At 43.3% G+C, this 24,795-nt stretch overlaps 1 protein-coding gene across 1 annotated transcript in view; it reads right to left on the bottom strand.

The window, feature by feature from the left end:
• LRP1B (LDL receptor related protein 1B) overlaps positions 1–24,795 on the bottom strand; it is a 1,639,960-nt gene that overhangs the window by 290,742 nt on the left and 1,324,423 nt on the right. Inside the window, 1 exon segment of the mRNA XM_030210865.1 lies at positions 14,776–14,892. Coding sequence (XP_030066725.1) covers positions 14,776–14,892 — 117 coding nt within the window.

Below are 24,795 nucleotides of genomic sequence, written 5' to 3'. Positions count from 1 at the left end.
TATTTCTTACAGTGGCATCTGTGTCTTTAAAAGGTACTTTACTGAGCACTTCAAAACTGAAACTTGTTACTTAGATGTCTCTGCTCTGATCATAGTTGGACAGATTCAGGTTTAGAAGTTGGAGAACAAGGCCAGTGCTCAGCAGACTTCTATGGTCTGTGCTCTGATTGAGGCTGAATAGAATTGAATGGGCTGGAGTGGAGTGGAGCTTTTTAGGGGCTTCCATGACAACTTCAACAATTTTAGAACAAGGACAGTGATGGGCAGATTTCTATGGTCTATGCCCTGAAAGTGACCAGGACAAATCAAGATCAGGTATATATATGAAGTATCACATACCTTATGTAACTTTATCTAGTTGGGCCAACTGGATGGACCGTGCAGGTCTTTATCTGTTGTCATCTACCATGTTACTATGTTTATGACTATAAATATGTGCTTATTTCTGTAATACTGTTCAGTCAGAATATAGAAAATGCCATGCAGACAACCTGCCCCATAAAAATATTCAACTTGAAAACAATAACAACATGATCTGGTGCAGAGAACACAATGAGACTGATTTCAGAAGTATGCATGTGATTTAAAATACAGGATAAAGTTATTGGGTTATCTTTAACAGAATATTCAGTTAACTATGTAGGTATCTCAGCATGGCTGAATATGACAGATTAAAAATATCCAAATAAGTGTATTCTGATATCTTAGGGCTTCTATATTTTTAGCCATGAAAAGTATATAAAGAGGGGGATAATCGAACAGGGACGCCCATCTCCATGGCTGCCCATCTCCGAGGACGGGGGCGCGAAGGGGCGGGACAGACCGTATTATCGAAAAAGGTGAGCGGCCATATTTTCTTTTGATAATACGGTTGGTGCCGGCCAAATGCCTAGGATTTGGGCGGATTTGAGATGGTCGGCATTGGTTTTCAGCGATAATGGAAACCGAAGCCGGCCATCTGAAAAACGACCAAATCCAAGCCATTTGGTCGTGGGAGGGGCCAGGATTCGTAGTGCACTGGTCCCCCTCACATGCCAGGACACCAACCAGGCACCCTAGGGGGCACTTTTAAAATTAAAAAAAAATAACATTAAAATACCTCCCAGATGCATAGCTCCCTTACCTTGGGTGCTGAGCCCCCCAAATCCCCCACCAAAACCCACCCCCCATAACTCTACACCATTACCATAGCACTTATGGGTGAAGGGGGCACCTAGATGTGGGTGCAGTGGGTTTTTTTTTTTGGGGGGGGGGGTTGGAGGGCTTCCATTTACCAGCACAAGTGGAACAGGTAGGGGGGATGGGCCTGGGTCCACCTGCCTGCACCCACTAAAAACTGCTCCAGGGACCTGCATACTGCTGTCATGGAGCTGGGTATGACATTTGAGACTAGCATAGAGGCTGGCAAAAACATTTTTTTTAAAGTTTGGGTTTTTTTGGTGGAAGGAGGTAGTGACCACTGGGGGAGTCAGGGGAGGTCATCCCTGATTCCCTCCGGTGGTCATCTGGGCAGTTTGGGCACTTTTTTGGGGACCTGGACCTAAGAAAAGGGTCCAAAAAAAGCGGATCAAATTCTCACTAGGGCCGCCCTTCTTTTTTCCATTATTGGCCAAGGGCGCCCGTCTCTTAAACACACCCCGGCACGCCCATGTCCCACCTTCGCTACCCTTCCAACCCCCCCCCCCCCCCCCCCCCCCAGGAACTTTGTTCATCCCCACAAAGGAATGCAGTTGGGCGCCCTAAATCGGCTTTCGATTATACCGATTTGAACGCCCACGAGAGAATGGCGGCCATCTCCCGGTTTGGGTCAGAAGTTGGACGTTCTTCTCTTTTGAAAATGAGCCTGAAAGTTAACTGAATAATGACTATAATATATATATCACTACTTTCGGATTAAGTTGGAGTTCTGCTGCTGGAACAACTCCTTTCCCTCCTAGTTTGAAACTGCTAACGTTTGGCTGGATATCGGGTTCTCAGGACAAAAGCTTAATTGTACCTTAATTATATTTTTGAATAATATTAAACATTTCCATCCAGAAAAAAAAGAAAGAAACATAGTCCACATTAATGGGAAACAGAGGTAAATAGTGGTAAATAAAGGAAATCAGAATTTATATAAACCAAACCCATACTAGAACTTACCAAAAATAAAAGGGTTCTCAAATTCTCCCTCACAAGTTATTTCTTTATTAGTCGAAAACCCCTCAGGCTGACTTGGATCAAAATAAACATAATGAGTAGCATTAAGAGAAGCCAAACACTTACAGGGGAATTGTAGAAAGAAGGTACTCCAATCCCAATTATCCCATTTTCAACTTAAGACATTCCGTATAGCGCAATTGAGTTGCCTTTGCCACATCTGGAAAAATCCAGACAGAATGGCCACAAAATTCAGCATCTTTCCTTCAGAAATAAGCTTTCAATACTTTATATATTTTTTTCCTACTCAATTGAAAAATTAACCAAGAGGGTAGCTTTTGAACAAATAATCTCCTGAAAGGTTTCTGAGAGATTTAACATTGTTGGCCAAAAACCTCTTAAATTTGTTCAAATGACCCAGCTTGAACCATGATAACATAGCAACAATCAGAAAATGTTATATCATCAACATTCTCAAATAGTAATATATCCTTCAAGTATCTACACAGCAGAATCTCAGACAAAAAATAGGAAAATTCAAAATAGAAATAATTTTAGCATGCAATCAACTTTAAAGAAATTCTATCTATGTCAAACCAAGCTGTCTTTAATAAAAGAAATTGGTGTAATCTTTAAGCTAGTCCCAATAAGATTGGTCTGAACCAGTCTGAAATACATAGCAGTAATCTTTTTATCCGAATCAGAAAGGGGTCCTTTTACAAAGCTGTGGTGAAAAGGGCCCCGAAGTAGTGGTGGTGGCTGTTTTTGCTTTGTGGCAGGGCTCTTTTTACAGCAGCGGGTAAAAGGTCAGAAAATAAAGAAACACATGGCCATGCAGTAAGCTTGTACTTACCATGTAGCCATGCGGGGGGGGGGGGGGGGGGGGGGGTGAGCACTTACCACTACTGATTGAGGTGGCAGTAAGGGCTCCTGCACAACTCCAGCAGTAACTAGACAGTGTGATTACTGCTGGGTAACCCCCTGTGTATATTTTTCTTAAAAATCCAGCAGCACCACAAATAGCATGTGCTGGAGGCAGCCACCAGCAGCCACTTTGGGCTGGTGGAAGTTCCAGGTTGCTGCATGGTAACCCTTTAGTAAAAGGGCCCCCAAATTTGTCTTCAGTTTGCTGAGAGAAACAATACACTTGTTTCTCTCTAAACAATGGTAGTGATTTAATTTTTACTGTAGGATATTTAAGAAGCTTCACTATAGCTCAGAAAAAGCAGCATGGACAGCAAACTTAAGTCAGCTATAGTGGAACAACTTCAAATGTTATTGTAACTAATCACTAAGGGCTTCTTTTACAAAGCCACACTAACGATGAGAGGAAGCCCATAGAATTTGAATGGGCTTCCTCTCATTTGCCACTCGTGGAACCACTAGCGTGGTTTTGTAAAATAGGCCATTACATTGCTAAGTAGATAATAAAAATCCAAATTTGGCTGTTGTGTGAAGCTTATAGTATATAAGAATATAAGAATCACTATACTGGGTCAGACCAAAAGATCCATCTAGCCCAGTATCCTGCTTCCAATAAAGGCCAATTTAGGTCACAAGTACCCTATGGATTCCCAAGGAATAGCAAGATTCCATGCTACTGACCCCAATGATAACTAGTGGCTTTTCCTTATATAAATAGCAGTTCATGGACTTTTCCTCCTGGAACTTGTCAAAACCTTTTTTCTTTCCCTTTATTTTCTCTTGCATCAGTTCTAACTATCACTGGCAAATGTCATTTAGGTGCCTTTTTACCAAATGGCGGTAGGGCTACCGCTGGCTTGGCATGTGGCAAATCGGCAGTAGTTCTGGGTCTCCCATGCACCATTTCTGGTGCTAGAAAATACCTTTTTATTTTCTAGTGCCGAGTAACTGCCAGACTCCTCACCACCTCCTAAATAGGAGGTGGTAAGGACTCCAGCGGTAAATTGCCATGCAGAAATTTTTAATTACCAAAATAACCACTTTTACCAGCGGCAGTAAAAGGTGGCCTCAACATGCACATGCCGATGCTTCTGTGGGCCATCTTTTACCGCCAACAGGTACTTCTTAACAATGAGTGAAGGGATAAAAAATGTGCAAATGACACAAAACTAATCAAATGTGTTAAATCACATGCAGACTTTGAGACATTGCAGGGCAGCCTTAGGAATCTGGAAGACTGGACATCCAAATGGTAGATGAAATTTAATGTGGACAATTGCAAAGTGATGCACTTTGGGAAGAATAATTCAAATCATAGTTATTTGATGTTAGGTTTCACATTAGGAGTCACCAGCAAAGAAAAGATTTAGGTATGATCATGAACTACACATTGAAATCTGCTACTCACTATATGGTGGCAGCCAAAAAAGCAAAAAGAGCGTTAGGAATTATTAGATAATAAATAGAAAATGAAACAAAGAATATTATAATGCCTCTCTATTGATCCACAGTGCAACCTTTAATATTGTGTGCAATTTTGGTTGCCATATCTCAAAAAAGATGTGGAGGGGCATAATCAAACGCGAACGCCTATCTCCATGGGCGTCTATGTCCAAAAATGAGTATGTGAAGAGGAGGGACAGACCGTTTTTTCGAAAAAAATGGACGTCTTTGTTTTGTTTCGAAAATACGGTTTATACGGACCAAATGCCATGGATTTGTTCGTTTCTGAGCTGGGCGGGTTTTTTTTTTTTTTTTTTTGCGATAATGGAGACTAAAATCGGCCAGCTCAAAAATGTCCTAATCCGAGCCATTTGGTCATGGGAGGGGCCAGGATTTGTAGTACACTGGCCCCCCTGACATGCCAGGACACCAACTGGGCACCATAGAGGTCAGTGTGGTAGACTTCCGAAACAGCTCCCACATGCATAGCTCCCTTACCACGGGTGCTGAGCCCCCAACCCCCTCCTACAAAACCCACTACCCACAAATGTACAACAATACCATAGTTCTTGGGGGGGAAGGGGACCTACATGTGGGTACAGTGGGTTTTGGAGGCCTCCCATTTACCAGCACAAGTGTTACAGGTAGGGGGGATGGGCCTGGGTCAGCCTGCCTGAAGTTCACTGCGGTACCCACTAAAAGTGCTCCAGGCCTCTAGGACTTGTTGCTGCTGTAGAACCTTGGCACACCAGTTGACACCTGAAGACTAATGTCTCCGAAAACGTCCTTTATTCGAATAAGCACGTTTACACACAGTTAACTGCAGATCAGAGGTTGTGCCCCACTGGCAAAGAGTCTCCCTGGTACTGAGATTAGCAGTAGGTCATAGCTGGCAGAATACTGTACAATGCCCACTTTCAGTAACGTGGGTAACACATGAAAGGGAGCTAAAACTGGCTTACAAAAATAGCCACTACCTCATGGACTACCGGAAACAAAACAGGGCATATTCTGACCCAGTAAGCAGAGGGAAAAGCATCATGGGAGTAGAGCCTACCAACTACCAACATTGTGAGCATTTAACACAAGCTAGTTGAATCACGGAGCCCAATACCCTACACCCACCACAATGCATTGCTGATGTGACTCTGCAGTGCACATAACAGAAAAGGTGTCACACTCACCCGAGAGCCACATCAGAACCAGGGAAAGGCTGTCAGAGGATAGAACACATTCTGCTGTCATAGAGGTGGGTACGGCATTTGAGGCTGGCATACAGGCTGGCAAAAAAGTTTTTAAAGTGTTTTTTTTTTGGTGGGAGGGGGTTAGTGACCACTGGGGGAGTCAGGGGAGGTGATCCCCGATTCCCTCCGGTGGTCATCTGGTCAGTTGGGGCACTTTTTTTGGGACTTGGACCTGAAAAAAAAGGGTCAAAATAAAGCGGACCAAATTCTCATCCAAAACGCCCTTCTTGTTTCGATTATCAGCTAAAGACGCCCATCTCTCCTCGGCCGATAACCACGCCCCAGTCCCACCTTCACCACGCCTCCAACACGCCCTCGTCCATTTTGTTCGTTCCTGCGACGGAGTGCAGTTCAAGACGACCAAAATCAGCTTTCGATTATACCGATTTGTTCATCCACGGGAGAAAGACGTCCATCTCCCGATTTGGGTCGAAATATGGGCGTCTTTCTCTTTTGAAAATAAGCTGGATAGCGGAATTAGAAAAGGTTAAAATAAAGGTGACCAAAATAATTAAGGGGATGGAATTCCTCATATGAGGAAAGGCTTAAGAGGTTGGGGCTCTTTATCTTGGAGAAGAGATGGCTGAGGGGGGATATGACATAGGTCTACAAAATCCTGAATGGAGTAAAATGGGTAAACATGAATCAATTTTTTACTTTTTCAAAAGATAAAAATATTGAGGGGGCATTCCATGAAGTAGCATAGTAGGACTTTTAAGTTATGACTCATTGCCAGAGGATGTGGTAAAAGCAGTTAGCATATCTGGATTAAAATAAAAAAGATTTTGACAAGTTCTTGGAGGAAAATTCCACAAACTTCTATTTAGTAGATAATGGGAAAAGCCACTAGTTATCATTGGGGTCAGTAGCATGGAATCTTGCCATTCCTTGAGTATCCGTAGGGTACTTGTGACCTAAATTGGCCTTTATTGGAAGCAGGATACTGGCAATATAATGTAAAATAACAAATCTTGGAGAATACTTTGAACCTAATTACAGAGTTTTATTACTACTGCCTTGTAAAACCATCATGATTACCATCTAAGGTAATTAGCTTTAAATGAAATTGGCTCATAAGCTACTCTTATTATAAAAGCATTTTGTTTTAAAGAACACATTCATCAGACTACAAGTATGTTTTCATAACAGAACATAAGAACATAAGTGTTGCCATACTGGGACAGACCAAAGATCCATCAAACCCGGTATCCTGGTGCGCATGCCATTTCCAGTGTTTTGGAAATGTATTTTTCTGTAGCGCAGGACTAACCCATCGGTAATCGGGCTTCTGCCACGTCTGTGGCCGCGACCGCCCTCATACTTACCCTGTTTCTGGGAGTCAGTGGCTGTGCTGGCTTCTGCTTGTCTCTGTGTCTGTCTCTGTCTTAGTTTCTCTCTGGCTCTGTGTGCTGATTGCCCTACTGAACCTCACCTGTTTGGGCTATGCCTCTTCCAAGATGGCTGCCGACTCCTCTATGCCAGTATCCAAGATGGCTCCCACTTGTTCTTCCTGTGGGCTGACTTCTCTGAGTGTCAAGCCTCTATTTGGATGCAAGGTGATTGCTGCAGCTGTGCCTCTGGTGTGGAAGGGCTTTATTAATCACTTAGAGACTGCAGCCCTTGCCTTTGCATTTCGTCTAAGGGCCCTGGTATGTAGAGTACTCTGTACACTGCTACATTGTTTGCTCTGTGTATGTTTCTGGTGTTTGACATGTTAGCTTGGGCACAGCTTTTTTTGTTAGCTTGTGTACAGCTTTACTAGTTCTCCTGAGTTTGCTCTGTGTATGTTTCCAGTGTATGACTTGTTAGCTTGGGCACAGCTTTGCTTGTTAGCCTGTGTACAGCTTTACTAGTTCTCCTGAGTTTGCTCTGTGTATGTTTCTAGTGTATGACTTGTTAGCTTGGGCACAGCTTTACTTGTTAGCCTGTGTACAGCTTTACTAGTTCTCCTGAGATTGCTCTGTGTATGTTCCTAGTGTATGACTTGGTAGCTTGGGCACAGCTTTGCTTGTTAGCCTGTGTACAGCTTTACTAGTTCTCCTGAGATTGCTCTGTGTATGTTCCTAGTGTATGACTTGGTAGCTTGGGCACAGCTTTGCTTGTTAGCCTGTGTACAGCTTTACTAGTTCTCCTGGGATTGCTCTGTGTATGTGTTTCTAGTGTATGACTAGTTAGCTTGGGCACAGCTTTGCATTGTCAGCCTGTGTACAGCTTTCCTGTGTTTGCTTAGTGTATGTTTCTTGTGTATGACTGGTTTGCTTGGGCATAGCTTTCCTATTAGCTTATGTACAGTTTACTAGTCTTCTTGTGTTTAGCCTGCTGGTGTTCCCATGTGTGTTTTTTTTTTTTTTTGCTTCTGGAGCTTCAGCCCTTGTTCAGTCTGTTGCCAGTACTCCTTGATACTGAACATCCAGCCATAGTCTTGTTCCTTGACCTGACCATTGCTTTGAACCTGCCTGCTGCCGGAACCCGGACATTCTCTGCCTGCCTGCCTTGCTTTCACCTAGGTGCCTGGGGGCACTTCTGGATCCTGATTCCTGCTGTTTCTGCTTGCAAGTTCCAGTTCCGGTTTTTCCTGTAAGTCCTGCCGGCTGCCCGAACCTGAGGGCTCAACCCTTGGGGAAAGGTGGTTAAGCGTAGGTGAAGCCTAGGTCCAGTGTGTTCCAGTCCAGCGGGTTTCACTCCTGTATGTTCCAGTCCAGTGGGGCCACTCCAGTGTGCTCCAGTCCAGCGGGCTCCACTCCAGTGCGCACCCGTCCGGTGCATTCCAGTTCCGTGTATTCCTGTGTAGAACTCCAGTCCGGGGTTCCGGTCCAGTCTTGTCTCGTCTCTACCTTGAAGGTGATCTTGCCTGCCACTGCCGCTCCACGGTAGTGGCCCAAGGACTCACGAACCCAGTGCTCCCGGGGAATAAGCCTGACAGTATGCCAAGGTCCTCGAGAACGTGACAGCTTCGTGGCATGCTGCCTGATTACTACTGGGTTACCGCAGGATCTCGTACCGCTACCTCAATGGATGGTGGTAAGTGCTCCCCACCACATGGCCACACGGTAAGGGTTATCTTAGCACATGGTCATTTTTTTGTTGAGGGGGGGGGCATTTTACCTGCTGTGGTAAAAAGGGCCCTGGTACACAGGAAAAATGGCCCCCACTGCTACTGCAGGGCCCTTTACCCCACAGCTTAGTAAAAGGACTCCTAAATGTTTAGCTGTGGGAGCAACTTTCTTTCTTAAATTTTCCTGCAAGTGCTTGGTTATAAATGACAATACCTCTTATTTTTTTTAGACCTCTCTCATTTGGAAAAAATTTTGTCTAATTAATCATAAAAACATAAAAATAGCCATACTTGGTCAAACCAATAATCCATCTAACTCAATATCCTGATTCTAACAGTGGCCAATCCAGGTCACAAATACTTGGCAGAAACCCAAATAGTAGCAACATTCCGCACTACCAATCCCAGGGCAAGCAGTGACTTCCCCATGTCTATCTCAATAGCAGACTATGCATTTTTCCTTCAGGAATCTGATTAACGTCTTTGACTGAGTGACCAGAGATTTGGATCGAGGGAGAGTGCTAAATGTGGTGTACTTAGATTTTAGGAAAGTCTTTGGTATGGTCCATAAACTAAATTGCCTGGGTTAGGAGTAAGGCTAGAGAGGGTAGTGGAAAATGGAGCTCACTATGAGGAATGGGATGCAAGGTTCAGTTCTTGGGTCAGTTCTTTTTAACATTTTTGTAAGTGATATTGCTGAACGTCTGTCTGGTAAGTTTTGCCAAAATCTGCAATAGGGTAGACATCCCTGATGGTGTGGTAACATGAGTAAGGACCCAGTAAAGCATGAAGAATGATCCAAAATTTGACAGCTAAGAATTCATGCTAAAAAATGCAGGGTCATGCATTTGGGCTATAAGAACCCAATTGGACAGTACAGTTTAGGGGATGAAGAATTTTTTTGCATGAAAGAGGAGAAGGTCTTGGGTGTGATCATAAATGATGATCTTAAGGTGGCCAAACAGGTAGAAAAGGTGATGATGAAAGTTAGAAGGATGCTTGGGTACATAGCAAGATGGAATGGTCAGTAGGAAAAGGAGGTGATGATGCTTCAGTAGAAGACTCTGGTAAGATCTCATTTAGAGTATTGTGTACAATTCTGGAGATCACACCTTCAAAAGATATAAACAAGATAGTCGGTCCAGAGGATGGCTACCAAAATAGTCAGTGATCTTCATCATAAAGCATATGTGGACAGACTTAAAGATCTCAATATGTATACTTTGGAAGAATGGCGGAAAAAGAGAGGTATGATAGAGATCAAAAGGCTTACATTTCGCCGGGTTTGAGATGGCCGGGCCCGGTTTCCATTATGGCCACAAACCGAAGCCCACCATCTCTAAACCCAGCGATCGCAACATTTGATCTAAATGTTGAGATTTAGTCAGCACCAACCATATTATTGAAGGAACAGATGGCCAGCCATCTTTTTCGATAATACAGTTGGCTCCGCCCCTTTACGGCCCCAGCCACATAGTTGGCCGGCCAGCTATTTGGTTGGCGCTGTTCGATTATGCCCCTCCACATGTAATAGAACATTTTAATTGACAGTATACAAGCGAAGATGGAACATATAGATAGGTAAGAGAGTAGGAGGAGTTAGAAAATAGGGTGACTAATTTAAAGAAAGGTGCAAATGAGGTCAGAGAGATGGTTAAATATTATCTCAGCTAGGGTAGGAGTGGATAAACATGTCCTGCTGCAGTATATGCAGCCCGTGTCACTCCTTGTGTGTGTGAATGAGACTAACAAGTTAGTTACTTCTTCCATATATATTCCATACATATATCTATATAAATAATTCTCACCTCAAACATTCTGAAGCTCACTCTGTGGCAGGGAAACACTGGAGCCCTGCATTTAGGCTGTCACCACTCACCACTCACTGTCACTCAGGCACCACTCACTCTTACTGATAGACCCGCCCGCAGCCACGCCCCTTCCGCACATAATTCGCTACCTCAATGTTCTAAGGAAGCTGCAACTTCTGGTTTGTGAGGCAGCAGAGATTGGAATTTATCCCCATTACTGTTTGCCCCGCCCTCACATCAAACGTGATGACGTCGAGGGCGGAGCAATGACACTTGACCAATCGCATAGCTCCGCCCTCGACATCATCACCTTTGACGCAAGCGCCCGTTTCATTGGCCTCAGAAACGGGCCTTTCTTACTAGTATATATATATATATATATATATATATATATATATATATATATAAAGAGAGAGAGACATAGATATAAAAGATGACATGTATTTGTAGTGCTATAGAAATAATTAGTAGTACATAATTACCTAGATAAATGCATTTTAAACTGCCCTTCCAAAGTCAAATATATTATACGGAGGGGCATAATCGACCAGAAACGCCTATCTCCATGGGCGTTTATCTCCGAGAACGGGTCCGTGAAGGGGCGGAGTGAACCGTATTTTCAAAAAAAATAGACGCCCATGTGTTATTCGCCAAGGTGTGAGCTGGGCGTTTTTGCTTTTCAGCGATAATGGAAAATGAAATCGCCCAGCTCAAAAAACGAATAAATCCAAGGCATTTGTTCGTGGGAGGGGCCAGGATTCATAGTGCACTGGTCCCCCTCACATGCCAGGACACCAACCGGGCACCCTAGGGGGCACTTTTACAAAAACAAAAAAATAGGTAAAAGAGCTCCCAGGTGCATAGCACCCTTCCCTTGGGTGTTGAGCCCCCCAAATCCCCCTCAAAACCTACTGCCCACAAGTCTACACCATTACTATAGCCCTAAGAGGTGAAGGGGGGCACCTACATGTGGGTACAGTGAGTTTGGGGGGGTTGGACGACTAAGCATTAAGCAGCACAATTGTAACAGGTAGGGGGGGGATGGGCCTGGGTCCACCTGCCTGACGTCCACTGCACCCCCTAACAACTGCTCCAGGGACCTGCATACTGCTGCTTGGGAGGAGGGTATGACATTTGAGGGTGAAAGTAAAAAGTTGTGAAACATCATTTTTTTGTGGTGGGAGGGGGTTAGTGACCACTGGGGGAGTCAGGGGAGGTCATCCCCGACTCCCTCTGGGGGTCATCTGGTCATTTAGGGCACTTTTTGGGGCCTTATTCGTGAAAAAACAGGGTCCAGGAAAAGTGCCCTAAATTCTAGCTACAAACGTATCCATTATCGGCGAAAGGCGCCCATCTCTGTTCGTGTGATAACCACGCCCCAGTTCCGCCTTCACCACGCCTCCGACATGCCCCCGTCAACTTTGTCCGCATCCGCGACGGAGTGCAGTTGAAAGCGTCCAAAGTTCGGCTTTCGATTATACCGCTTTATTTGTTTTTGTGAGAAAAACGCCCATCTCCCGATTTAGGTCGGAACTTGGGCGTTTTTCTCGTTCGATTATAAGCAGGACAGTGTACTTGCATTTTATTTTGCTATTGCTCCATAAGAAAATGAAAATCTGTAGTACATTGTAGAAAAAATATACACACATCAGGATACAGAAAAATATCACATCCATGTATTAGTACTTCTAATATTCAACAAGGTGATAAACAGGAATGTTATCCAGCTAACTTTGGGTCCTCTTTACTAACTTGCTTTATAGGTGTGCTAGTGATTTTAGCGTGCACTAATTCTAGAGGCACCCATAGGAAAACATGGGTGTCTCTAGCATCTAGAACTCACTAAAAGCGATAGGACAACCTAGCAAACAGTGCATTTTTATTTGGATATTCAAATATCTGGAACTAAACTATCCAGATAGCATCCGGTACATAATTTGTGCCAAACTGTTGTCCATATACATTTGGAAAATTTAGACTGAACACACCATGGTAATATCTGACTTAATACTTTAGTCTATTCTTACCATACCTCTAACACTGCCTTTTTCTTTTTTAGAGAAACTTTTATCTTCCTACAATCCCTAAAAAAAAATTTTTGGGATACAAGTTACCTGACAAAAGGAATAAATGTTTAAATGGTAAGATTTATGTGGATCAAAAATAATCTTAACCATATAAGGGAGACGGAGAGGGGAAGATTGTCAAGGTGTGGTAAATGGTGAGCTTTTACTGCACCTTGATTTTCCACAGGAGTAACTAACCTGCGGTATAACATCCCTACACATTGCTGACCTCAGTGGAAAAAGAATAACTCTGCTTGCGAGCCACTTTACAAGCATGCATTAGGCTAGAGACCTAGAGCATCAGGCCGCCAAGTGGTGGACTGATCATCTTGACTGTGACATTCAAGCTTCTCTTGATCAAGAGCTCCCTCTGATCTGCCCCGCCCAATGAAGAACCCTCTGATCAGGCCCCCTAATCCAGAACCCCCTCCAAGTAGAACTCACCCTGAAGGAGATCCCCCTGATTTTGCCTACCATCCCCCCCCCCCCAAGATACCCCAACCCCTGTACCAGTACCTTAATTCCCTGGTGATCTAGGGGTTCCTCAGGCAGGTGTGATCTCCAGTTGATCCTACCCTTTTGGCGCCATCTTTCAAAATGATATCCTTAGTGATAGTCTCTCATAACTACCAGGAGTTATGTTTTATAGTAATGAGCTGATTTATATCCATTTTGCATATTTTGCATCTCATTACTATGTAACCCGCAATGGCTTATATATTGCCACATTAGTCCAAGTCAAGCTGTGTTAGGACCCTCTAAGTTGCATAAAGAACATAAGAATAGCCATTCTGGGTCAAACCAAAGGTCCATCTGACCCAGTATCCTGCTTTCAACAGTGGCAATCCAGGTCACAAATACCTGGCAGAAACCCAATTAGTAGCAACATTCCATGCTACCAACCCCGGGGCAAGCACTGGCTTCCCCCTTGTCCATCTCAATAACAGACTATCCAGCTTATTTTTGAAAGAGAAAGACACCCATATTTCGACCCAAATCGGGAGATGGGCGCCTTTCTCCCGTGGGCGCCCAAATTGGTATAATCAAAAGCCGATTTTGGGTGCCTCCAACTGCAGTCTGTCGCGGGAACGAACAAAGTTGACGGGGGCGTGTCGGAGGCGTGGTGAAGGCAGGACTGGGGCGTGTTTATCGGTCGAGGAGAGATGGGCACGCTCGGCCGATAATGGAAAAAAAGAAAGGCAGCAGAAGAGAGACTTTGGACCGTTTTTTTGGACCCTTTTTTTTCACTAGCAAGTCCCCAAAAAGTGCCCCAACTGCCCAGATGACCACCGGAGGGAATCGGGGATGACCTCCCCTGACTCCCCCAGTGGTCACTAACCTCCTCCCATCAAAAAAAAAAGAACTTTAAAAACGTGCTGGTAAATGGGAGCCTTCCAAACTGCCCACAAAACCCACTGTACCCACATCTAGGTGCCCCCCTTCAGCCATAAGTGCTATGGTAATGGTGTACAGTTGTGGCAGTGGGTTTTGGGGGGGGGGGGATTTGGGGGGCTCAGTACCCAAGGTAAGGGGGCTATGGACTTGGGAGGTATTTTAATGTTTTTTTTTTACTTTTTACAAGTGCCCCCTGGGGTAACCGGTTGGTGTCCTGGCAAGTGAGGGGGACCAGTGCACTACGATTCCTGGCCCCTCCCACGACCAAATGCCTTGGAGTTGTTTGTTTTTGAGCTGGGCGCCTTCAGTTTCCATTATCGCTGAAAACTGATACCGCCCAGCTCAAATCCGCCCAAATCCGATGCATTTGCCCGGCACCAACCGTATTATCGAAACAAAAGATGGTCGCCCATGGAGATGGGCGTTCGCGTTCGATTATGCCCCTCCATGGATCTTTCCTCCAGGAACTTGTCCAAACCTTTTTTTAAACCCAGATACGCTAACTGCTATTACCATATCCTCCAGCAACGAGTTCCAGAGCTTAACTATTTTTTAGTGAAAAAGAATAGTTAAGGGGCAAATAATGTGACAAAGCCCTAATGCAGTTTGATAACATCCCTCCTATGTTTTTTGAATATGGACCTCAATCTTTTCATTTCTGTTACTTCTGGACCTCAAGCTCACAACATGATACTTACTGCAGTTTTCTTCATCTGAATTATCTCCACAGTCATTCTGACTGTCGCATCTCCAATAATCTGGAATGCAGTTTTTGTTCTTACACTGAAACTCATGTGGTCCACAGGTCTTTTTATCTGTAATAAATATAGCTGGTGTTTATATTATTGCATTTCTTAATGGAAAAACACAAAACCCCAGAATAAAAGACAGTATGAGAATGCATCTTATAAGTGTGTAAGTTGGTCTGAACAACTGTTCTTGGTTAAGAATGTGCATTTATTGGCACAAATTTGATTTGAGGATGTGCCTTAAAAATGTTTAGGGGCATGTATACTAAGGTGCATTAACTAGTGGCTACCAAGCAGTGAAAACTACTGCATGATAAAAAATATTAAGGTAACTGCTTACTACAGATTGGGATGGAATTGAGGTGGGATCTAGGTGGAGATTGGATGTAGCCAGAAATAACACAGATTTCATTTGGTAGGTAACTGAATAGTTGTCTTTACTGCTGATGATGTTTGCGTTAAGTTCTGCTGTGCTATTGGTAGTCTTGTAGCATGGCATTTGTCTATTAATGTTTTGAGAAAAAAAGTGTCCAGCAGTCATAATCACACAAACCCCTCTGATCCTGCTCCTCTTAAGTAACCCTTTTATCTAGGCACCTCGACAGTAAACCCCAATTCATACCCACCCAACAATAACCTACTGATCAAGCATCCACTCCCCAACAGTAATCCCACCAATCCAAGGCCTGTCCTTGCACAGTACCCTCCCATAATGAAGCCTCAATTTCTGATATCAGACCCCCCTGTTCAGAACATACCAGCCACCACATCAGTACCCCTTCCCAGGGGTTGACTTGGCAATTTGGTTGGTAGGAGTGGGAGTGGTGCCACTGTCATTTGGACCTGGAGCTGCTGAGGTTCAAGATGGTGTTTATGACTCCTAGCATTCTCGTCATGCTACTGCTAGAGGTCAACCTGATATATAAGGGGCATTGCCCTTACCTAGCAGGTTGACTCCTAGTAGAGGGGACTTCTCCCTCCTTGGCTCAGTAGACTACTAGACTAACCCCTAGACAAGTCCTGTGAGAGGTTTTGGAATAAAGGGAGAATGCAAGTATGGTGACTAGAGGGGCTTGAACTAGGTTTTCCAGTTGGGGTGAGTGATTGATCAGGAGGGTAGTGTCTACGGGCTTGGACTGCAATCTACATAAGAAAAAAAAGAATAGCCATACTGGGTCAGATCAATGGTCCATCTAGCCCAGTACCCTGTTTCCAGCAGTGGCCAATCCAGGTGACAAGTACCTGACAGAAACCCAAATAGTACAAGATTCCATGCTACCAATTCCAGGACAAGCAGTGGCTTCTCCATGTCTATCTCAATAGCAGACAATGGACCTTTCCTGTAGGAACTTGACCAAACCTTTTTTTTAAAACCCAGATACGCTAACCGCTGTTACTACATCCTCCGGCAATGAGTTCCAGAGCTTAATTATTTGTTGAGTGAAAAAATATTTCCTTTTATTTGTTTTAAAATTATTTCCATGTAACTTCATTGAGTGTCCCCTAGTCTTTGTACTTTTTGAAAGAATAAAAAATCAAATCATTTCTACTCATTCTACACTACTCTGGATTTTGCAGACCTCAATCACATCTCCCTCAGCTGTATTTTTTTCCAAGCTGAAAAGCCCTAACCTCTTTAGCCTTTCTTCATATAAGAGGAGTTCCATCCCCTTTATCATTTTGGTTACTCTGTTTTTTGTTTGCTTGTTGAGTCTGGACCAGGTGTTAAATGTATTGGCAGATAGCGTGGGTGCATCCCCAGTTGCTCCTGTCTTTCCGATGGCATCTATCAAAATGGTGCCCCTACCAGAAGGCTCATATGACTATCAGTAGGGGTCATGTTTCCACACAGTTGGGATTATTTTACTGTAATTTAAGGCCATAATTTGACTTGCAGTGTGTACCCAGTGTTCACCTCAAGTTGTGTTATGGAATTTACATAGTAGAGCTGCTTTTCATGCCTTTTCATATTTTGCATCTCATTACTATGTAACCCATGGCAACTTAGTTCTCATACTAAAGCAGTGATATTTGTGTTAATGCCCTTTAAGTTGTATTAAGAAGCAAATAATGAGTGTCTTTTACTAAGGCACGTTCACGTTTTTAGCGCACGGTAAAATTGTGGGTGTGCTAAACGTTAGAGACACCCTTATGGCGTCTCTAACGTTTAGCGCACCCACAATTTTAGTGTGTGCTAAAAACATGAGCGCGCCTTAGTAAAAGCCGCCCAATCTGACGTAAAGCCCTAATGCAGTTTGATAACTTCCTCCCTAAGGTCCATGTTTACTAAGGTGCACTAGCGTTTTTAGCACATGCACAACATTATCGCGTGCTATGTAGGCGCCCATAGGAATATTGTGGTCACTTACACAGTCAACGCCAGCCATAGACCCAGCGGTAAAGAATCTGCATGGTAATGACCTACGCGTTTCAGATGCCATTTGGTGCGTGTCTGCTACTCGCAACTGAAAATAACAAATATTTTTCAGATGCGCATAGCGGAGCCATGCCAAAAATGAAATTACTGCAAAAGGCACGCAGTAGTTGGGCGGTAAGTTCATTTTGGTGCATGTTGGGTGCATGCAGACGCCTACGCGGCTTAGTAAAAGGGGCCCAAAGCCTTTGAATACAGACCACAATATTTTCATTTCTGTTACTTCTGGACAAAAACATCCAAATTGGTATTTTCAAAACCAATTTTAGATGTTTTCTATGAAGTACATACATAAGTACATAAGTAATGCCATACTTGGAAAAGACCAAGGGTCTATCGAGCCCAGCATCCTGTCCACGACAGTGGCCAATCCAGGCCAAGGGCACCTGGCAAGCTTCCCAAATGCACAAACATTCTATACATGTTATTCCTGGAATTGTGGATTTTTCCCAAGTCCATTTAGTAGTGGTTTATGGACTTGTCCTTTAGGAAACCGTCTAACCCCTTTTTAAACTCTCCCAAGCTAAGCGCCTTCACCATGTTCTCCGGCAACGACTTCCAGAGTTTAACTATGCGTTGGGTGAAGAAACCTTTTCTCCGATTTGTTTTAAATTTACTACACTGTAGTTTCATCGCATGCCCCCTAGTCCTAGTATTTTTGGAAAGCGTGAACAGACGCTTCACATCCACCAGTTCCACTCCACTCATTAATTTATATACCTCTATCATGTCTCCCCTCAGCCGTCTCTTCTCCAAGCCCTTCTTCTGAAAAGCCCTAGCCTCCTTAGTCTTTCTTCATAGGGAAGTCGTCCTATCCCCGCTATTATTTTAGTCGCCGTTCGCTGCACCTTTTCCAGTTCTACTATATCTTTCTTGAGATGCGGCGACCAGAAGTCTGTCAGAAGTATGATCAAATCACAAGAGGGCATGTCAGGGGCATGTTAAGGGAAGGATCTAGGTGTTCCTAGCATTGGACATTTTTCTGTCATAATGAAACAAAACAAAAGCATGGAATGGCCATTTTCAAAGAAAAAAAGATATACATTTTTCTAGTTTGAAAATAGTCATTTTCATGACTTGATTTTTGGATATTTTAAGCAAAATGTCCAAAGTTGAATTTAGACATCATATCGAAAATGCCCCTCCAGATCTCCCACCCAGTGATTCTTAGGCTTGTTCAGTTGTGAGGTTAAGGATGCAACCACATGCACAAACATCTGAAAATTATCTTCTTTCGGTGCTTGTTCTTGATTTTCTCTTCCTAGTCTCACCCCTCCTGCCACTTCCGTCCCTTTCTTCACAACTTAGCTTCCTTCCAACCTGATCCTCTGTTTTCTCAGTCTACCTCCCTATCAGCCCCTCCTCATTGAGTGTCACACAGTTCCTCACTCTATCCTCATCTCTCTGCCCTCGATGATCAAAAGTCAATGCGAGCGCAAAAGCCCATTAGCGCTGTTTTTGCATACACCGGGGGCGTAGCCAGGCACCTAAGTTTGGGTGGGCCTGGACCCAAGGTGGGTGGGCAGAACTCCGCCTTGTCCTACAAGTGATTTGGTTTCTCCCTGTCTCGCCTGCATGCCATATGGTCTTTCAAACATCCCCTCTCCCCCATATACCTTTTCAATAGCAGATTTTCACCGGCAGCAAACAGTTGTTGGGAGTTTTGGCTGGTGAGGCTTGGGGTCCCTGCCAGCCACATTATAGGTGTGCTGCTACTTGGTGGGCCTGAACCTAAAGTGGGTGGGCCTGGGCCCACCCCAGCCCACCCTTGGCTACGCCACTGGCATACACGCTCACTCTTTCTTCAGCACCTCACCCACTTATATTTATATCACAGTCCAGACCCCCCAGCTTGCATTCACTTCAGCTCTGTTCTCCCTTTCACAGTCCCTATCTCTTCCTTCAGCCTTTCTTCCCCTCACAACCCATGTCTTCAAGATCTCAGTTCCTTTGTCTACTCTCTTTTCTTCCCCTGCCCCTCTATTAGTCCCTCATTCCTTTTCCAATGCCTCTCTCAGTACTTTTCCTCCTTCTCAGTGCAAGGCCATAGGCAGGAGCCTCTCCTGACCTCTTAAATCACTTTGACTATCAGGTGTGTGATCTACAGTCTCCTCTTTTTCTATACACGGTCTACATGTATTGTCATGACTAATTTTTTCAACTTTTGTCTTCATGACATTTGTTTGAATCGCTTATTCTTGAGCAGCAAAAATTACTACTTCTGTTTCTTTTTTATGCTTCCATTCTGTATCCATGTCAAGTTGTTTACAATTCTCTCTGTAATTTTCCAGGTTTCAAGTCAACTGTTTGGAATGCAGTTTCAATCTAGCTGTAACAAATATATGTGCATGCTTGTGCTGTATTACTTAGGTCATGAAAGTTTATTTTCAATTCAACAAATGCATATTATTTTACAGTGTGTTCAATATGCATATCAACATAGAAAGACTCATGCTGTAAAAATATTCAAACATCCATAAGAACACTGAAAGAAGAAATAATAAATATAAACATATTTAATTTCCTTTTCATTTGAATCTAGCAACTGAAATATATATATATATATATATATATATATATATATATATATATATATATATATATATATATATATATATATATATATGTGTGTGTGTGTGTGTGTGTGTGTGTGTGTGTGTGTGTATTTGGGGGAGAGATATACAATTACAGAGTCTGAAGCTAGAAGGCTGTACACAAATATAGATATTGTAAATGATGATGATGTTATGGCCAATCATGTATCTCTCATCTGAAAACTGTATTTCTGCTTATGCATGTGCCTATAACATTGATTCAGCAGTTAACATAATGCAATAATATTGGTGAGACACATTTGAGATACCTAAATGATAATGTCTTTTTCTGGCAAGTCTATGAGGCAATAAAGGGTTGCCATAGTGAGTAAGCTCTGAAATAAAGCTGAGATGTTACTCAGCTGTAAAAGCTAGTACTGTATTTCCAAGAATAATCAAATATAGATTATTGCTTTTACTTTCTACACAACATTGTTTTTAAATTCAAGATGTAAAAGGACTTCATTTGGATCTGTAGAATGATAGTGAGTTGTCAGATCTGTGAAATGTTAGCTGCAATTATTCTAGAATCTTCCAACACGGTAAAGATGAAGATAATCATAGACCTGAAGGAGTGGTGCTCAACCAGTGTGTCCAGACTCGCAAGCACGAGGTCGGCACACAGAACGGCGTTTTTTTTCTGTTTTGTTTGTTTGTTTCATCTCCTCTCTCACCACAGATCCAGTACCTCTCCCTCCTTCCCCCAGATCCTTCCCTTTGCAGTGTCCCGCCCAAAACGTCCAAAAGCCAAATAGGAAAGAAGGTCATTTTCAAAAAGAATCTTTTTTTTTTTTCCGAAAATACTGTTTTGAACAATGTTTTGTGATTTGGACGTTTGCTTTTGATAAATTTAAAAAAAAACAGCAATAGGTGCAAAACATAGAGATTCATGCCATTGGGATGTAGGAGGAGCCAGAAATCCCAGGAGAGCAATGGGGCACCCTAGAGAGCACTCCTATGCACGTCATAAAACTGCTCCTAGATGCATATCTTACCCTTGCTACCTTATCTTGTCTCTTGAGCCCTCCAAAACCCACCCAAAATCCACTGCCCAGTACTATACACTACTATAATAGCCCTTATGGGTGAAGGGGGCACCTATATATATGGGTACAGTTGGGTTTTGGTGACCTTGGGGGGGGGGGGGGTCACAGTTTCCACCACAAGTGTGAAGGTAGAGGGAGATAGAGACCTGGGTCCTCCACTGGGTACTGCACCAACCACTACACTACTCCAGGGACCTGCATGCTGTTCTAATAGACCTGAGTTTAACATCTTCAGCCGTCATAGAGACGGGTAAGTCATATTTTATTCACTTTTTGGGGAGTGGGAGAATTCAATTACCACTGGGGGGGGTTATTGGGGGGGGTCACCTCTGATTTCCTCTAGTGGTCTTCTGGTCATTTAGGGCACCTTTTTGTGCTTTATTCATTCTGAAAACAGGTCTAGACCAAAACATCTTGGTTTTAGTCATAGTAACATAGTAGATGATGGCAGATAAAGACCTGTACGGTCCATCCAGTCTGCCAAAAAAGATAACTTCGTATGTGCTACTTTATATGTATACTTGAGCTTGATTTGTCCTTCCCATTTTCAGGGCACAGACCGTAAAAGGCTGCCCAGTACTACCTTTGCTTCCCAATTACCCGGTGTTGCCACTCAATCTCCACTAAGCTTCTGTGGATGCATTCCTTCTTAACAGGATTCCTTTGTGTTTATTCCACATATTTTTTGAGTTCTATTGTCATTTTCATCTCCACCACCTCCCATGAGAGGGCTTTCCAAGTATCCACCACTCTGCGAAAAAATACTTCCTGACATTTTTCCTGAGTCTGCCCCCCTTCAACCTCAGTTCATGTCCTCTAGTTCTTCCCATCTCCAGAAAAGGTTTATTTGCAGATTAATATCTTTCAAATATTTGATGTCTGTATCATATCACCCCTGTTTCTCCTTTCCTCCAGGGTATACATGTCCAGGTCAGCAAGTCTGTCCTTGTATGTCTTATAATGCAAATCCCATACTATTTTGTAGTTTTTCTTTGTAACCACTTCAAGTCTTTTTACATCTTTAGCAAGATACGGCCTCCAAAGCTGAACACAATACTCCAGGTGGGGTCTCACCAATGACTTGTACAGGGGCATCAAAACATCCTTTCTTCTGCTGGTTACACCTCTCTATATACAGCCTAGCATCATTCTGGCTACGGCCACTGCCTTGTCACACTGTTTCATCAACATCAGATCCTCAGATACTATCACCCCAAGATCCCTCTCTGTGCATACCAGACTCTCACCACCTAACACATACGTCTTCCTTGGATTTCTACTCCCTAAGTGCATCACTTTGCACCTCTTTGCATTAAATTATAATTGCCAAATATTAGACCGTTCTTCTTGCTTCTGCAGATCCTTTTTCATGTTTTCCACTCCCTCCGGGGTATCCACTCTGTTACAAATCTTGGTATCATCTGTAAAAAGGCAAATTTTACCTTCTAACTTGTTGGCAATGTCACTCACAAACATATTGAACAGAATTGGCCCCAGCACCGATCCTTGAGGCACTCCACTACTCACCTTTCCCTCCTCAGAGTGAATTCCATTAACCACCTTCCTCTGGCATCTGTCCATCAACCAGTTCCTAATCCAGTTCACCACATTAGGTCCTATCTTCAGCCTGTCAAGTTTATTCAAGAACCTCCTGTGAGGAACTGTGTCAAAGGCTTTGCTGAAATCTAAGTAGACTACATCACTGTCCTTGATTCAATTCTCTGGTAACCCAGTCAAAGAATTCATTGAGATTTGTTTGACACAATTTACCTTTGGTAAAACCATGTTGTCTCGGATCTTGCAACTTATTGGATTCCAGGAAATTCACTATGCTTTCCTTCAGCATCACTTCCATTACTTTTCCAATAACCAAAGTGAGGTTTATGGGCCTGTAGTTTCCAGCTTCTTCTCTGTCACCAATTTTGTGAAGAGGGACCACATCTGCTGTTCTCTAATTCCATGGAACCTCCCCTATCTCCAATGATTTATTAAACAAATCTTTAGGAGGACCCGCCAGAACCTTTGTGAGCTCCCTCAATATCCTGGGATGGATCCCGTCCGGTCCCATGGCTTTGTCCACCTTTACATTTTCAAATTGTTCATAAACACTCTCTTCCATGAATGGTGCTATATCCACTCTACTCTCATATGTATGGCCAGTCAATCATGGTCCTTCTCTAGGATGTTTTTGTTTTCTTCTATTAAGGCTGTAAAACATCCAAGTGTTAGGCATGTCCTAATCACACCTTCGAAACACCGGCAAGCCCCCTTGTGATTTGAATGCACATCTAAAAATAGTTTTTCAAAAATACTGATTTTGACGTTTTTCCCCATCTCCTTTATCATTTTTGTCACCCTTCTCTGTACCTTTTCTAATTCCACTATACCTTTTTTGAGATGCGGTGACCAGAATTGCACACAGTATTTGTGGTGCGGTCGCACGATGGAGCGATACAAAGGCATTATAATGTCCTCATTTTTTGTTTTCCATTCCTTTCCTAATAATACCTAACATTCTGTTTGTTTTCTTAGCCACCACGGCACATTGATCAGAGGGTTTCAACATATCACCAGCGATGACATCTAGATCCCTTACCTGGTCGGTGACTCCTAATATGGAACCTTAAATCATATAGCTATAGTTCGGGTTCATCTTTCCCACATACAGTACATCATTTTGCATTTGCTCACATTAAATGTCATCTGTTATTTTGATGCCCAGTCTCACAGTCTTTAAGGTCCTCTTGTAATTTTTCACAATCCTCTTACGATTTAACAACTTTGAATAACTTTGTGTCATCAGCAAATTTAATGACTTCACTAGTTACTTCCATCTCTAGATCATTTATAAATGTTAAAAAGCAGCGGTCCCACTATCTACACTACTCTCTGTTTTCTACTATTTAACCAGTTTTTAATCCACAATAGACCACTGCCTCCTATTGCATGACTTTCCAATTTCCTCTGGAGTCTTTCATTGAGATAGTTTGTTAAATGCTTTTTGAAAATCAAGATACACAATGAGGGGCATAATCAAAAGGGACAAGTTTTGTTGAGGACGTCCTCACAAAACGTCCCAATGGAGGGGCTGGGAAACCCGCATTATCGAAACAACATGGATGTCCATCTTTTGTTTCGATAATATGGTCAGGGACGCCCAAATCTTGACATTTGGGTCATCCTTAGAGATGGTCATCCCTAGACTTGGTCGTTTCTGATTTTCTTCGATAATGGAAACCAAGGACGACCATCTCAGAAATGACCAAATGCAAATCCTTTGGTCATGGAAGGAGCCAGCATTTCTAGTGCACTGGTTCCTCTGACATGCCAGGACACCAACCTGGCACCCTAGGGGGCACTGCAGTGTACTTCAGAAATTTCTCCCAGGTACATAGCTCCCTTACCTTGTGTGCTGAACCCCCCCCCCCCAACCCCCCTCAAAACCTACTACCCACAACTGTACACAACTACCATAGCCCTTATGGCTGAAGGGGGCACCTAGATGTGGGTACAGTGGGTTTCTGGTGGGTTTTGGAGGGTTTGCTGTTTCCTCCACAATGTAATAGGTAGGGAGGAGGATAGGCCTGGGTCCACCTGCCTGAAGTGCACTGCACCCACTAAAACTGCTCCAAGGACCTGCATACTGCTGTGATGGACCTAAGTATGACATCTGAGGCTGGCATAGAGACTGGCAAAAAATATTTTGAAAGATGTTTTTTGAGGGTGGGAGGGGGTTAGTGACCACTGGGAGAGTAAAGGGAGGTCATGCCCTATTCTCTCTGGTGGTCATCTGGTCATTTCAGCCACCTTTTTGTGCCTTGCTCATAAGAAAAACAGGACCAGGTAAAGTCATCCAAGTGCTCGTCAGAGGCGTCCTTTTTTTTCCATTATGAGT

The sequence above is a fragment of the Microcaecilia unicolor genome, chromosome 7 (assembly GCF_901765095.1).
Source record: "Microcaecilia unicolor chromosome 7, aMicUni1.1, whole genome shotgun sequence".
Classification (NCBI taxonomy): domain Eukaryota; kingdom Metazoa; phylum Chordata; class Amphibia; order Gymnophiona; family Siphonopidae; genus Microcaecilia; species Microcaecilia unicolor.
The sequence above is the reverse complement of the archived record's forward strand: the minus strand, read 5'-3'. Positions and strand labels throughout refer to the sequence as shown.